The following is a 16,178-nucleotide window of genomic DNA, read 5'->3' on the forward strand; positions in this document are numbered from 1 at the left end:
CATGGGGGGAGTTCCTGGCAAATCTGGCTTGCTGGTGGGATCGGGGCGGCAGGGAGTCCATCACAACAATTGCAGTACATAAAAATGCCGCAAAGTTACTTTATTGCCACTAGCATGCGCACAAAGAAATGTTTTCTGAGCATGGGTAGAGCGCCGAAAGGGGCCCCCCGAACAGGAGCCCACCTCTTGGTCAATTCAAATCTTTGACCCCAAGAATAGCTTGGTCCAGCTGGCCATTGCCGGATCCAAAGTACAACAGAAATCAAAGAGGACCCCTCGTTCTTCATCGTCTATTCAACTTGGCTTCCAGGCTGAGCCATCCGGATCTCCGTTTGGGAGGTGGCCCGGGACTTCCTCTTGCTGGACAAGGACTGGAGGGTGTCCTCCCCGAAGGCCCCCTCAAAAGCTCCCCGCACGGACCGCCGGAAGCTCTTCTGACCCACAAAGACGTAGAGAAGCGGGTTGAGGCAGCTGTTGAGGAAGGCCAGGCTGGAGGCCAGCGGGACACCCAGGTGCAGCACCCGCTTGACCACCGGACTGCCGGACGTCTTGGACATCTCCAGCAGGGAGAGGACGTGGTAGGGTGAGTAGCAGAGGAAGAAGGAGGCCGTCACAGCCGCGATGATCCGCAAAGGCTTGGGCGACTTGGCCAGGCGCCTGCGCTGCAGCTGGAAAGCCACCATGCCATGGCAGACCACGATCACCGTGAAGGGCAACAGGAAGCCAAAGACGAACCGGGCCAGGACCATGGCTCTGTGCCTCCTCCTCCACAGCCTCCGGCTTTCCTCACTGGTATAGTTATTGGAGAGAGCAAAGTTGTTGTAGCAACTGGTGACGTTCCTCGCACTCAGAGCCGTGTCTCGGAAGAGGAAATACGGGGAGCTGACGAGCAAAGCAGCCACCCAGGTCACCAGCGCGATGGCCCAGGCCAGCTGGGGCCTCCGGTGGTTCCTGGACCACACCGGCAGGACCACCAAGAGGCAACGGTCCAGGCTGATGACAGTCAAGAGGAAGACGCTGGCGAACATGTTGAGGAAGGCCAGGCAACTGTTGAACTTGCAGAGGAAACGTCCAAAGGGCCAGTGGAAGCCCAGGGCCGTGTAAGCGATGCTCAGCGGCAGGAAGAAGGTGAAGACAAAGTCGGCCAGCGCCAGGTTGAGAAACCAGACCACGTTCACCGTCTTCTCCATCTTGAAGCCGGCGATCCAGATGACCAGGCCGTTCCCAGTCACCCCCAGCAGACAGGCCACCCCATAGACCACGATGGAGAGAAGATGCAGGGTCCTTTCGATGCCCTGGGAGGCGTCCGGGGGTGAAGAGGTGATCTTCTCGGGCCACGGAGTGGACGGGGTCAGCAAGGGTGAGAGGGAGATGTTGTCCATTTGGAGAAGAGAATCCTGAAATGGGATAAACATCAGCTGGAGGTTGCCAAGAACGGTTTAAAAATTATGAAGAAAAGTAATCCAAACGGGAAGGAAATGATTCCCAAACTTGGGTTGAAGCAAAATTTGGCATAATAGCAATTACATTAATTTTATTTGGAGATTTGCTTTTCTTAATTTAGGAGTATTGCGGCTCATGTTTTCCAGCATTCTCCCCTATTTCTGTTCCACACTGGCTTTGATTTCTAGGCTGGCTCCAGTTGGGATTAAAAACCTCTTTTTAATTTTATTGTTAATATGTTGATTTCCCTTGCTCCCTTTGATTTTTTTTAAACTCATTTTCCTCCCTCTCTTTTCCTGTAAGCTGCCACAGATCCTCCAACGTTCTTACTCTGTTCTTTTTCCTCTATTTCTTCCCTCATGGGGGGGGGGGAATATAGGAAAACTCACCCCTCTTTTTTGCCTCTTCTGACTGATGTCTCTCCTGGATCGACTTCTGGATCACTAGCACCACCGTATCGCATTTTGTCAGTTTGGAAGAGAGGGATCTTCCCAGCGGTGATTCAGGCTGGCTTGAAGATTTTCTTTCCATAAGTGTGACTTTAGGGGAATTTGATTTATTTAATTTATTCCACCTCTCCTTCCTCAATCCGTTACTTAATGGAACTTTAAGCCTTTAAAAAAAATATTCAACCTGCGACTTTATTGGAACGCAGCTCATTGGGGGCGGAGGCTGGCTGCCCTGCTTATTTCACCCGGCTCCATTTACAAGAATGGAAAGAAGGTGCTTAATTAAGTGAACCTTAATACAGTATTATTAATTAATCCTTAATAAGTCCGGGCTTAGGCATGAAAGCCAGCTGGGTGACTTTGGCGCAGTCTCTCTCTCTCTTTCTCAGCCCAGCCCCCCTCACAAGGTTATTGCTATGGGAAAATGGAAGGAACGCTGTGCGGCTTCACCTCTTGAGTTATTTATAAAAGTAATAAAGGTGAGATAAAAGAAATCTAAAACATGAGCAAAGACAGGACAGATTTGTTCCAAATGCAAGAATTTGCACCAGCCTATCCCAAACCTGGCAACTTTAAGATGTGTGGACTTCAACTCCCAGAACTCCCCAACCAGATGTTGGCTAGGGAATTCTGGGAGTTAAAGTTCACACAACTTTTCCAAGGTTGAGAAACCATAAATTTTATTGAACAGAGCGTGCCCTAAAAGCGCAGCCTTTCTGCTCCAATAGCTCATCTCTTCTATTACTTGATTACTGGACTAATTTGCAGCCAATCCTCGGAAGATCCTTTTGGGATGCAGGGATGGAGCAGCAGCCTGGGAATCCAATTCCGCAACAATTTTGCTTCCAGGTGGGGCAAGTGCACAATGAATACAGGCAGAAACCTTTCTTCTTGGATTATTATTTTGATCTGAACTCTCTGGAGAAAAAGTGGGGGGGAAAAAATCTCAGACCGCGGGATCCAGAGTTATCCTGCGCCACCCGCGCATCTCTTTGCGCGCGCGGGAGGCGGACCGAGCTGCTTTATCCTGATTGGCTGTGACGCGCCGCGATAGACTCCTCCGGGAGGGCCAGGCGAGCGCGCTGATTGGCTGCGGCGCGGGGCAGAAAGTGCTGAACGTCGCATCCCCCGAGCGCGCGGGGCCTCGTGGATTTAAGCCCGGAGTCTGCAGGGAGGCGCCTCTTTTCGCGGGGGTGTCCGCCGTCGCACCGAGGATCCCAGTGAGTGCTATGGTTTGCGGGGTTGGGGTGGGGAGGAGAAGCCTTCTCCTTTTTTTTCCCCTGTAGGATCTCTCGCCCTTTCCTGCAGGGCTACTTCTCTGCAATAACAGGCGGAAATTCAACAGGTCACGCTTGCTTTCTCTCCCCTGCCTCCCCTGGCTGTTGCCAAACGAGAGCCCCGGAGCCCCGCCAGGCTGTCATGTTCAGCTCGGGGCGGTTGCAGATCGTTGGGAGCTTCAGGACGTTGCCTCTGGATCAGCCTGTTTTTCTCCTGCCTGGAGAGTGCAATCTGACTACTGTGCGCAGAGGATCCGGAGTGTAGCAAGGGGACAGGGAGGCAGGCGGTTATACAAAATAAATAAGGTGATAACGGTAGTGAAGCTGCTGGTTATATGGTCAGATTGCAGGGTTGCAGCATTAGAAGCCGTGCACCAAATTCATATTCACTTCTGAGATGTCGGACGGGCCTTGAGCAAAAAAGGTTTGGCACGGAAAGTTGCGTGCAGCCTGGCAGTCCGTCTGGTGCCCTTCACATTGGGGTTCCTGCCGCCTCCGGCCTGTCAGCGGAAGGTTAGGAAGAACTTGACGCCAGGCAGAATTTCAACGCTGGATTACAGCAGGACAGGGAGCTTCCCAGAGACTTTTGCTCCCCTTGGAAAAGTTAATGAATAACTTGAAGTGGTAAAGACAAGCCTTCTTTGTCTAGGCAGCAATGCCGGGAGGGAGTGACGGATTGGGGTCAGCTGATGGGGAGCCGCTGGGTTTGTCATGGAGGGCATCACTTAGGGGAGGAGTGCCCAGCCTTGGCAACTTTAAGACTTGTGGACTTCAACTCCTGGAATTCCCCAGCCAGCTTAAAGTCGCCAAAGTTGGGCAACCCTGCTTCAGGGCCTCCTGCTCTCCTGGGAGGCATCTCCAGATCTCTTCTTCTGCAGCTGCTGATTTGGCTGTTGTCCAGAAAGACTCTGATTCAACTGCCTCCTTCCCTTCTCCATTCCCCCCCCCAAAAAAAGGCTCTATTCACACAACATGCTAAAGAGAGGATTGCTCAAAAGCACCGTGCGCTGCACAAAAATCGGGATGAATGCATGCAATCCTCTAAACCAATTTTTCTCTACTTTAGCAACTTCACTTCCTGGCATATGGGCATTCTGGGAGTTGAAGTCCACCTCTTAAAAGTTGGCCAGGGTATGAAGCTCTGTTCTAACCCAAACCATCCAGATTCAGACGAGGCAGGAGGCAAAACCACCCTTGGTGGTTTGGTGTGGCATGTGAATCTGGCCACTGGGAACCAAGCCGCAACATCACAACATGGGCTGCAGGTCTGCCCCCCTCACTTACTAGATGTTTAGAATCATTCATTCATTCATCCATCCATCCAATTTGACATCATCCATCTCACTACTGAAATAACTCTGTGGTTCGCATTGATTCCCATCTTATAACTCTCTTTTGAAGAGGCTTAAATCATAGCCTTTTTGAGGGCGGTAATGGAATGCAAAATGTTCTTCATTGCAAAATATTTTGTGAGATGTAGCATCGGTGGTTTGTTGTTGTTTTTTTTACAAAATTAAGTTTTTGCAGGCTCCTAGTACTTTCAGCTGCCATGGCCAACACGAAGGCGGGTGGAGACCATGTCACCAAGGACCTCTGGCACTCTCACAACAAGATGGTGATGGAAGCCCTGGACACCAATGACCCCGAGGTAGGTCGCTTGTCAGTTCGCCTGCTGCTGCTTCGGCTGTTGGCCTCAATTCAGAGAGGGATGTATTGATCCAGGAGGGTGGGGGTGGACAGAGGCCACTGACCGGCAGTGTGACGTTCATTTGAAGGTTTTTAAGCTGGCTCAGCTCTTCCAGGTTGACACACATTTCAACCTTGCGTAGGGAATAAGAGCAGCAAGAACGACGTGTTCCAAAGTTGGTTTGTTGCAATCGATGGTTCTTCTTAGTAAACAGCCTGGATGAGCTGCAATGTCACTGCTGGTGCAGCTCACGTGGGTAACTCCAGAGAACGCCCCCGTTCTCCCCTCCGGCTATCCAGGAAGAGCATAAAAGGAATATTGGTTCACCTTCCTGAACTGCTATAATTGACTCACTCAGGGAATTTTATATCTGCACTTCAGACATCTTTCAAAAGGAAGGTTCAGGAATAGTTACAAAGATAACATGCCAGCTGATCAAACCAGATATTCAAGGGAGCCCCCAATGCAAAGCAAGACATAGTTACTTATTTAGGAAAATTAGAATCCGCCTGGGGACTCGTGGTGAACTTCCTTTCTATGGAAGGGTGTGCGTGCCTAGCCCTCTGCCTTCCCACCAACTCGACACCCCCTCAACCCCTTCCAGCAAGCCCTCTTTCTCACCCTCCCCAGGTCTACGATATTATCAAGAAGGAGAAAAGGCGACAGAGACTTGGGTTGGAGCTGATCGCGTCTGAAAACTTTGCCAGCCGAGCCGTTTTGGAGGCGTTGGGCTCTTGCCTGAACAACAAATACTCAGAAGGATATCCGGGGCAAAGGTGGGGCTGGGAAGGACGGGGGTCTGGGTTGAAGACCTGAAGAAGGCCCTTTGACTACTAGACTAAGCCCCCCCCCCCAGCCTGCATCTGAGGCCTGTAAAGGGGATGCTAGGGGCAAACTATTTTTCCCCCTGCCCTACTCACGTGGTTGATACAGGACACTTAAATTTCCAGAATTATTGGTCCTATGTTGGATACGTTAGTGGGTAAAATGATGATCAGGTCTACAATGTTCCAGTCTCTTCGCATGGATGCTTTCTGAAACCTGTGCAGCCTTCTCTGTGGCTGTGTGGCTTTGCTCGGCTGGCGGTTTAAGGGTCTTCAGAGATTTCTCCCTATAAATGCACATATTCCAAAAGTGTTTCGCAACCTTAAGACGTGTGCACTTCAACTCCCAGTTTCCCAGCCAGCGGAGTTGAAGTAAGGTTGCTGCAATTTGAGAAACTTTGGCTAAAGTTTCCATCTATTTTTTATTAGATATTACGGTGGGACAGAATTTGTCGATGAGTTGGAAAGACTCTGCCAGAAGAGAGCCCTGGAGGCCTATGGGCTAGACCCACAGAAGTGGGGTGTTAACGTGCAGCCCTATTCAGGTATTTTGCAAGCTCTTCTGAAATGGACCGTAGAGTGCCCGTCAGTGGCAGTCAATATGCACACAATATGGCTATTTTAATCGGACCGATCAGAGTTTGAACATGACTCAGTGTGGCTGTCTCTGGGTGCCTTTGTTTCAGGGTCCCCCGCAAACTTTGCCGTGTACACTGCCCTGGTCGAGCCCCACGGGAGGATCATGGGCTTGGATCTGCCAGATGGGGGTCACCTCACACATGGCTTCATGACCGACAAGAAGAAAATCTCTGCTACCTCCATCTTCTTTGAGTCCATGCCTTACAAGGTGAGCTCCATGAGAGAGAGCGCTACCCTTGGGAAATTGGCTCAGAGTTTGTGTGAAGTTCAGACTTGCACACTCCTGAAAGGTGGGGGGAGCCTCAATGTCAGGCCTGCCTCAGCCCTTCACCCTAGGAAAGAAAGACCCTCAACTCCATTTGGTTGAAGGGACAGGTACATTTACTAAGGCTAAGTGGTTGCAGTGAAAGAAAGGCTAGATCTAAAGTTCCCGCGCAAAGCGTTATATTATTCCCCTCTTCTCCCCCTTGGCCAGTCCATCTCTGTCCAATGGCGTGCCGTGTAGGTGTTTTGGGAACAGCTTGGATGTTTGAAGCCACTTGGTACAGTTCATATACCAGGCTAGGTGTCCCTGAAGAGTGGAATAACCGTTTCTCACACCCCAGCTTCCCTCTCATCTCTACTCTGTACATTTCCATTACCCTCTCCCCCCTAAAAATGTATGACAGGATGCCAGCAAAGCGCAGAGATGAAGATAGCACATCTGACACTCAGTGTATTTGCTACGAGACTTTCCTGGCTTGTCATGCCCCCCTCCCCTTATTTTGGAAGCACCCCTCTTAACTTCTTTTGGCTTTAGGTCAACCCCGAAACGGGCTACATCGACTATGATCGATTAGAGGAGAACGCCCGTCTGTTTCATCCAAAGCTGATCATTGCAGGTGAGGCGCCTTCTCCACTCCCCGGGGTTACTCAGAGAACATCTGCTTGGGCCTGGGCACCCATCCCCAGATTGTGCTTCCCTTGTGTGAGGACCACAGCTTCAGGAAGTCCCAGGGACCAAAATGACAGGAGTACATTTGACATGCAGAGTTATGAAGACCGAGTCAGTGAGGAGAAAATGCTTCTCTTTTAATTTTCCAGGGTGAGGGCTTTCCGTATCAGGAGGAGCTCCATCCTAGAAACAAGCCTGGGACGCCGTTGGCAACTCCTTCCCTGTAGCCCCCTTGAGTAACCCTCGCCCTCTCTCCCACCCTAGGGGTCAGCTGCTACTCCCGGAATTTGGACTATGCCAGGATGAGGAAGATCGCAGATGAGAACAGCGCCTACCTTATGGCTGACATGGCCCACATCAGCGGCTTGGTGGCAGCCGGCGTGGTGCCCTCCCCCTTCCAGCACTGTGACGTGGTCTCCACCACCACCCACAAAACCTTGCGGGGCTGTCGAGCTGGCATGATCTTCTACCGGAAAGGTGAGCGTTGCAGCGAGCAGGGACCTTACGCACCATCCTCCTGGGCTGAAACCCGTGGAGGCCTCCAGCATCTTCCAAGCACCCTTCTTCCTTTCTCCAGGTGTCCGCAGCATTGACCCCAAAACAGGGAAGGAGGTCCCATATAACCTGGAAAGTCTCATCAATCAGGCTGTCTTCCCTGGTCTCCAGGGGGGCCCTCACAATCACGCAATTGCAGGTGAGTTGTCCATGAGAAAAAGCCAAAATCCTATCCTGTGAACTGGGAGGGAGGAGGAAGAATTGGCCAGCATTTCTTTGCCCGCTTCCTTCGCGCTCAGGGCAACAAAATGTTTGGGAAATGGGCTTAATTCACCGCAGGTCTTGCAAAGTCCATTCCTTATGGCCAGGTGGCTTTTCAACCCCTCAGTCTGTGTCCCAGGGGTGTTATTGTACAGAGGCACTACTTAATCCATCTTCCATTCTTGGGGGGAATGTCGGGATAGGGATTGCTGTGGCTTTGAAACAAGCCATGACTCCCGAATTCAGGACCTACCAGCAGCAGGTGGTGGCCAACTGCAAGGCTTTGTCAGCCGCTCTCACCAGCTTGGGATACCACGTCGTCACCGGTAAGAAAATAATCCCCTCCGGGACAATCTCCCCACCTTGTGAGGTTTATTTCCAAGTAAATGTCCTCTGGTGTCTTCTCCAGAGCATGCAGGGCTCCCTGGGATGATGGGGCTTCGTGGCACCCTTCAGCCGCTGTTTTGGCTCTCCTTGCAGGGGGCTCCGACAACCACTTGATCCTCGTCGATCTGCGCAACCGGGGCACGGATGGGGGGCGAGCTGAACGGGTCCTAGAGCTCTGCTCCATTGCCTGCAACAAGAACACCTGTCCAGGTGAGGGAGGCTCAGCCAGGAGGGATGTGCTTGGGCCCAGCGGTTTTGCTAGCTTTGGTGGTTGGCTGGTGTTTGCCACTTGCACCTTCTTACACAGTGAAAACAATGCAGTGGCTAATAGTGACCCCAAGCCTAGTGGTCGAGGAACATGGGATCTCAATTCTGGCAGTCCTAGTTCCCATCTTTGGGGTCTGCCTTGGCTGGGAGATGGGAACTGGGAGATATCTAAATCTAAAAGCCAAGATCCTGCATCCCCATGCTAATAGCAACGAGGCAAGTTGGAATACGGCCACACAAGTCAGTTTAACGTAGGCTTTCAAGACCAAAAGACCGTCTCCGAGTGCAGCTGCTCGCAAGAATGACTGACCCGTGGATGTCTACTTAAAAATCCAACCAGCTTCCTTTCCTGCAATTTAATCCCCATTTTCCCCCCTCCTTGTAGGAGACAAAAGTGCTCTGCGTCCCAGTGGGCTGAGATTGGGAACTCCAGCTCTCACCTCCCGAGGATTCCTGGAAGAAGACTTTAAGAAAGTCGCTCACTTCATCCACAAAGGTGGGGTGGTCACTGTACCTGCGTGCCTGCCCTCTTCCCCTTTCTTGGGCCAAACAGTTATGGTGCAAATCCTGGGAAAAGTGGGAAGGGGGATGCGCTGGCTGGGGAATTCTGGGAGTTGAATCCAAATTTACCCTATTATTCAGTCTGGCGTCTCATTTCACTGAGGTGCTTAAGCTCACGCAGGTGTCTGTCTTCCTTATACAGGTATAGAGCTCACTCTACAGGTGCAGAGCGACATGAGCCCCAAAGCCACCCTGAAAGAATTCAAAGAGAAGCTGGTGACGGAGCAGAAGTATCAAGGGCTGCTGAGGTCCCTCAAGGAGGAGGTGGAGACCTTCGCCGATTCCTTCCCGCTGCCCGGCTTGTCTGTCTTGTAAAGGAGCCACATCTGGAATGGCAGCTGCCCTCTTGCCACGGGACCCTCCTCCTTCAATGCCCTTTGGTTTCCCTTGGGTCGGCTTCTGCTTTTATAATCTGCTTTTTAGGCAATTCTTTTCCTCCCCCTTTTTAAGAAGAAAAATGCACCAGAGCTGGGAAGGAAATGGCACAAATGTTAGTACCACCCTCTCTGGAATGATTAATGACAGCCCATTATTACACACACACACACACACACACACACACAGGTAGCACTGCCTTCAAGCAGATGCTATCTAGACTTCTTGGCAGAAAAAACACACTATTGGTGGAACAGGAGAAGCATCTCTTCTAGAGATGCTTTGGAGAGAAATTGGCCATTTAGGGGGGGAAATTGTTCTTCAAACTCTTTTGCATTAATTTACAGAATTTATTGCCACAATTTATAGAGATGACAACGGCTTAAGCAGGAGAGGGCCTTCTGTTCACCTCGCAGCCTTTCCAAGAAACCTTGTGGTTGGCCATGGAGGGAAGTAGGAAGCCAAACAATGGAGGGGGGGGTTACTCTTGCACACCTGAGCTTGTCCCACCGTTTCTACTTTCAGTTTCCAAAGAGCAGATGTGTCATTCAAGGAAAGGGGCACTTTTAATGACAAGCTGAGCAACATATTTGACACCAACAACTACCCACTTGCGGTTTAATCTCCCCACCACTGACGGTTGCCTTCACTGTACTAGATGCACAAGCTCAGACATACTGTCAGGACAGTTATTACTAAGCACAATAAAATTAAGAATTTTACCACGAGTGCATGGATTAGATAAGCTTTAAAAAATACAATAATATATATATATATATGTATTTGTATTTCAAAAAATAGTTGTGCCCAAATAAATAATTTCCTTTTTTAAATATACACTTTTTTTAAAGTCATAGTCACTTGGTGTTGAGTATTATTTCATCCAGTTCTTGTTCAGGATGTGACTTAATAGCACGAATGCGCAACGGCTGCCTGGATTTCTCTGAAAGCTCCCAGTTTTTACTGCCTCCTAAGCGCTGCCTGCACAAAAGCTCTGGGGCCAAACCAGAAAACCAAACATGCAGAGATGAGAGACGCGGCTTCGAAAGTGACAGGTGTCAGCAGGGAGCGACAAAGTTGGTGCAGGAATGGGCAATAAGACGAACGATTCTTGGGTGGGGAGCCTTTACTCTCCAGGGACCCCCGGAAGGGCAGTGCTACGTCTACAAATACTACAAGGGCAGGCCAGTCAGCAGCACCAGATCAACTCATGCAAGGTCTACAAGTCTGCAGGAGCGACTCCAGATTGTTCTCGAAAGGCACGATGGCCCCGGATGGGCAGAGCCGCCCGGCTTCCAAGCTGCGGTCTCCTAAAGCAACCTTTCTCAACCTTAGCTACTACGAGATGTGGGCAATTCTGGGAGTTGAAGTCCACCAATCTTCAAGTTGCCAAGGTTGAGAAACTGTCCTAAAGTCAAAGATGCCCTCTGCAAACACCGGTGCCTAAAGAACTAGATAACACTTTCTAACCAACTCTTGGGGGTTACAGGCGGACAAGTTTTAGTATCCCTTAAATATGCCCAGAAACTGAACACTCCCTTCCAAACCTGCTAGCTAGTCTTGTTGAAATAAAATTCTTTATTGCTGTGCCAGTATAGATGACATCAATGAAACTGGCACCACAACCAACTCTCCCCAAACGTTTCGTTGGGTGGAACAAGAAATTGATGCCTTGGAAATCTTTTTCAAGTGAGTAAGCCAAGGGCTCTCCAGAAAGCTTTCTCAAGCCAGTCTTGTGCAATCTGACATGCCACAGAAGGGGAAACTGGCATGTCTTCAGCGCCAGATGGAATATTTTCAAGGGCAAACAGCAAAGATCTCAATCTGCAATCTTGTTAGCCACCAAACTAAGGTCTGTTTGAACAGCTTCTTTTGCTAGCCCAAGATCTATGCCACCATCTAGAGCAAAGGACGCTGGCCAGGTCATTAGAACTTAACCCAGTCCATTTGGGGGTTCAAAACGCTCAGGTGTCAGATTATGGGAAACACAAGAGGGTTAGAAAAATTGTAGCTGACACTCTGGGCAATCTTTAGGCTCTGTCCTGCCCCCAAACCAAGCCACATTAGATTGTTAAGCACGGGCCACCCGTATTCACATCCTCAACATTGGACCACCTCAACAGTCTTCAGAGTTGCAGCCTCTCCTCATTCAAAAGTGCAACGCAACAGCGACTTTCCCTTTTGAATCACATCGTCTACCCCCACCTCGCCACACAGATTTCACACCCGCTGAAATTCCACCCCTGAAGCCGCCTCAGCAAATCAGTGTTTATATCTGGTTTCCGAACACTTCCCTATGCTCAAAAGAGGGAAGTGAAACCAACAAGGCCTCTTTCATTTCAAGTGTGACAGCCAGTTGCCCAAATAATTCACATTAGTTGGGATATTATCCCACATGCGAGGAAATGCACTCGCCATAACCCCACCAATCTGCAAAAGACCCAACAGGAAGAACTTGCTCACAAACACGGTGTCCCAGGTCTCCCATGATTGCCCGTCACGTTCAAGAGGTTTCCTGCCGCTCTGCACAATGCCATTCTCCTGCCTTTTAGGAGCAACCTGGCAGTGGTGCCAAATGTCTGGAGTCTCACTTTACTCTCTTATCGTTCCCAGGATTCCCACACGCTCACAGGACAGTCCTGGAACCGTGGAAGCCTGTTAATGGACACAGACGAATGTGGGATGAGGAGGGACATTGGCAGGACAGGCTGGATGCCACCTAAATTTTGTACAAAGCGCTGGGCACATAATCGAACCTGAGCACAGGGCTAACCCCGCGGATGGGATCCTGAATGTACTGCAATTTCAGCAGCTCAGCCAGATACTGGACCACTTTGCGGTCCTCGTTTGCCAGACCCAGCTGGACTTTCAAGAAGTTCTCCCGCCGTGCGCTCACAGAGTCCTCCGTCTCTCCCTCTCGGATGGGGAGGTGCAGGTGATGGCAGAAAGCGTAGAGGAAGGCCTTGGAGCAGAGCTGGGTGAGGAGGGTCTGGACGTGCACGTGGTAGGTGCTCCCCCGCTTGATCTGGGTGCGGTGGTCAGCCAGCCGGAGGATCAGGTTCCCTCGGTACTGCGGACAGCGGAGGGTCTTGTGGTCGGCGTCCAGCACGCTGATGTATCGGCTGTATCGGCTGAGAGAATGCATCATGTTGGGGCCACCTGGAGAGGTTGACCTGGAAAGAGGAGAAGGAACAGGTGCAAATGGGCAGGCTGGAAGGCAAAAGGGCCCTTGAGACAGAGCGAAGAGAAGTGATCTTAAACTCTCTGAATGTCTTTTATTAAAAAGGGATTTTATAAGCATGTCTGCTCTTCTCTAATCACCTTTCTCGGGAGATCTTAGCTAAACAATATGATACCTTATTGCCTTTTAACAGTTAATTCCCTTACCTATGTTTACCTGAATCCCTTCCCCATGTCCCAGCATTTGTTAGAACAGAGTAGAGGAAATGGGAGATCAGATCTCCACAACTGCCTCCCTTGCTTACTTAACAGAGGTGACACAGCAATTGGTTACATAAATAAAATGATGACGTGGCTGTTCAAATCGCGGTCTGGCCACGTCCACCAACAACTGAAAGCTGAGGAAGTTATTGGTGATTTTTAGCAGAACTGCAAGTTCCTCTTTCTCCTAAGGCAGGGGTTCAAGTTTACTACTTCTCCAGACACAGGAAACCAGCAACCTTCTCTTTCCCAGTCAGCTGATCGGCCGGTTGGCAGGAGACAAGAAGCTGAGCACTGCCTGGTTCTGTCAGGCACACCTGCTAGTCGTTGGCTCAGATGGGCCACTACAGAAACCAAATAAACAGCCATCTAGCTCCAGTCTAGCCTTATTTCTCACTGCAGTTCACCAGGCCCGCCTTTTTAACCAGCTTCCTTATGACCACCAAGTGTTGCATCAAGAACATCCCTCAAGCCATATTTGAATAGGGTATTTATATATAAAAAGGATAAACATGCCAATCCACACCATCCTTCTACTCCCAAACCTCACTGCCCAGTCCAATACCAGCAGAGACCCATTTCAGATCTTGCCATTCAACACAGCAAGGTCAGAGACAGAAGGGGGGAGGGAGGAGCAGGCAAGTCTCTCCATGAGGTGATATGGTGAGGAAATGTGCCAGGAGAGGACATTTGGGGAGAAGGCCCAAGTGGCCAAAACGTTACCTCTGGAGCCCCACCAGCTTCCATTTCTGAAAGTCTGTGATCTGCAAAGGCGAGGTGGCCCAGTGCTTCACGGGCTTGGCGTAAGCGCCAGAATTGGGGACAAAAATGGAGAGGGCAGTGATGAGCTTCTCCACAGTGGCCTTGTCTTCTCCCAGCACCACCAGGGTCCTCCCGCTCAGCAGAGAGTAGATAGCAGGGTGGGCAAAGGGGTACTGCCGGATGAAGCGCAAGGCGCTCTGCCCGGCTCTCTTGGACTTTTCCGTGAGAGCAGCTGGGGACGGAGTTCTGTCGGAGTTGGTGGACGCTGCGCTGCTCATGAAACTTGCGGAATCTGAGCATTTATCCAGACTCGTTTTACTGGCCTCTCGGCCGTCACAAAGGTAATGAGGATCGAGTTCATAGGCAAGGAGACCTCCCAGGACCCCATCGTGGGAGCAGTCTGTGAAGTTCACCTGAAACCCCGCGTCGCCTGGCCTGTACGGCTGTGGGGGAATGCTGACCACGCCATCCTCACTGCCGTGTTTGGGAGGCCCACTGGCTTGACCCTCAAGGAAGTTTGGGCTCTCTTTGCCACTGCAGCAAGAAGCATCCCCCGGAGGGGCTTCAGGCACAGGGCTGCCCTCAATCTCCTCTTCGGTGCTGTCCAGATTTAACTCGCGGTTGAACAGGAAGCCTTCCTCTTCTTCGCCACCATAAGGATCTTCATTAATGGCACTTGGGTAGCTCGCTTTAAAATCGTCTGGGATCAGGGCCTCCGAGGGGCAGGTGCTAAGGACTTCAATGCTATCCCCGCTTATGGTCCTGTTGCTGGCGGCTTTGTTTCTCACTCCAGGGGGGCTGGGTGGCGCTTGCAGCAAGCCAGACTGACTTTCCGAGTGCACAGAAGTTGTGGCCGATTTCTCTGTTCCCAAAACTTCAATGCTTTCGCCACTGCTGACACTCCCTTTCAGCTCAACATCTAGAAGGTCAACACTGTCGTAAGGGACAGGGTGGGGGATGTCTGGGTCTTGGCTCTCTTCAACCTCTGGGTCCATCTTAATCAGCACAGACTCCACACTGGATTTGTAAGTGGCAAGGTCAACTAGTATCTCAGGACTTGGGCAGCTTTCCAAACAAGCAACGCTGGGACGGTCCAAGGTCTGTCCTGGACCGACTTCAAAGGGCTTTTCCTGCTGTTCCTCGTCCAGAAGAGACACGTCTTCAAAAAGGAAGCCGGCAAAGGCCTGCTGCTTTAGCAGGGCTCTGCTGATGCGGCTGATCAGGAGGTGGCAGACGTCGCCCCGGAACATCTTCTCGATCCGATGCAAACGGTCGAGGGTCTGGAGGAAGGAGTGCTCCTCGCACAGTTCCTGGAGGGTTTTCAGCTTCTTGTCGAAGCACTTGCTGGACTTGGCTGGGATGAGCTTCGGGGTGTAGGAGCCCTGCGGACAGGGCAGGGGCAACGCATCGTCATCAACGGGGAACTCCGGCTGGGCGTCCTCCCCGCTAGGCTCACAGGGAGGCCCGCTGGGCTGCTTCCACCGGCTGGCCGGGTGGGATCGGATCTGCCGGAGCAGGTCACGGTGCTCGATGATGGCTTTCTCCACGCTGGCCAGCTCGTTGGCCTTCTCGATGGCCCGGCTGGAGTAGCAGCCCTTGGCCAGGCTGCGCTTCTGCAGCTCGGTCTCGCAGTGCAGCACGGCCCGGGTGTAGTCCAGGTCGCGCAGCTTCTTCTCCAGCTCACGGGCGAAGGCCCTGCGGTTGCCGGCCTTGAGCGCCTCGGAGGCGCCCGAGAACTGGGCCGCGAGCTCAGGGAAGAGGCGCATGACCTTGCGCTCGTCGGCCGACACGTAGGCCAGGCAGAAGGGCCGCACGAAGCCGCGCGCCTCCAGGTCGTAGAGCGTCAGGTGGTGCACGTAGGCGAAGGCGCCCGCCTTGGAGTCGCCCAGCACCACCTGCGAGTCCCGGGCGAAGCGCAGGCGCGGGTACGGGCCTCCCGGGGCCGCCCCCGCCGCGCAGGCCTGGTAGTCCACCGACATGATGCGCAGCGCGAAGTAGTTGAGGTCGAAGCCGCCCGGCGCCTCCCCGGCCGGCACCGTCAGCAGCGGCTGCGGGCCCACCTGCTCGGAGAACTCGGCCACCAGCAGGAAGTCGCGCGGGAAGGGTGGCGGAGCCCCTCCCGGGCCGCCCCCCGAGCCGCCCCGCCGGCACCACGGGTGGGCGCCGCGGCCTGGCGCGGGCAGCAGCGGCACCGAGTACTCCTCGGGCAGCCCCGGCTCGCGCGCCGCCGCCGCCGCCTCCTCGGCCGCCGCCTCCTCCTTGGCGAAGGCCACCACGTCGGGCGCGCCGATCATCCTGCCCGGCAACGGGGAGCGCGGCCTGGCCCGCCGGAACCGCCGCCTCAGCCTCCCAGCCGCCGCCGGGCGGCCATCTTAG

General features: G+C 52.3%; 3 protein-coding genes across 4 annotated transcripts; 1 reads left to right on the forward strand and 2 right to left on the reverse strand.

Annotated features, from left to right (window-relative positions):
• Positions 1-85: 85 nt before the first annotated feature.
• LOC308674202 (chemerin-like receptor 1) lies at positions 86-2,568 on the reverse strand. Its single transcript, XM_081338499.1, has 2 exons — positions 1,833-2,568; positions 86-1,397 (listed from the first exon to the last, which is right to left on the reverse strand). Exon 2 carries the CDS (start codon positions 1,380-1,382, stop codon positions 291-293), a length of 1,092 nt encoding a protein of 363 aa, XP_081194625.1. The 5' UTR covers positions 1,383-1,397; positions 1,833-2,568; the 3' UTR covers positions 86-290.
• A 448-nt stretch (positions 2,569-3,016) lies between these two features.
• SHMT1 (serine hydroxymethyltransferase 1) lies at positions 3,017-9,762 on the forward strand. Its single transcript, XM_081338605.1, has 12 exons — positions 3,017-3,112; positions 4,688-4,817; positions 5,487-5,632; positions 6,110-6,225; positions 6,367-6,527; positions 7,119-7,200; positions 7,518-7,730; positions 7,831-7,947; positions 8,213-8,335; positions 8,490-8,606; positions 9,049-9,159; positions 9,367-9,762. The coding sequence occupies exons 2-12, from the start codon at positions 4,719-4,721 to the stop codon at positions 9,537-9,539; spliced, it is 1,458 nt and encodes a 485-aa protein (XP_081194731.1). The 5' UTR covers positions 3,017-3,112; positions 4,688-4,718; the 3' UTR covers positions 9,540-9,762.
• Positions 8,440-16,137, reverse strand: SMCR8 (SMCR8-C9orf72 complex subunit). 2 transcript variants are annotated; one of them, XR_014027843.1, is made up of 4 exons: positions 13,764-16,137; positions 12,496-12,772; positions 9,294-9,416; positions 8,440-8,583 (listed from the first exon to the last, which is right to left on the reverse strand). XR_014027843.1 is itself a non-coding variant. In XM_081338604.1 (2 exons), the coding sequence occupies exons 1-2, from the start codon at positions 16,094-16,096 to the stop codon at positions 12,319-12,321; spliced, it is 2,787 nt and encodes a 928-aa protein (XP_081194730.1). In that variant the 5' UTR covers positions 16,097-16,137; the 3' UTR covers positions 12,314-12,318. The 2 variants fall into 2 exon arrangements, 1 of the variants encoding a protein (XP_081194730.1); XM_081338604.1 differs by lacking the exons at positions 8,440-8,583; positions 9,294-9,416 and having other exon boundaries at positions 12,314-12,772.
• Positions 16,138-16,178: the final 41 nt, after the last annotated feature.

Source organism: Vipera berus, assembly GCF_964194415.1.
Source record: "Vipera berus genome assembly, chromosome: 13".
In the NCBI taxonomy this organism is placed as follows: Eukaryota; Metazoa; Chordata; class Lepidosauria; order Squamata; family Viperidae; genus Vipera; species Vipera berus.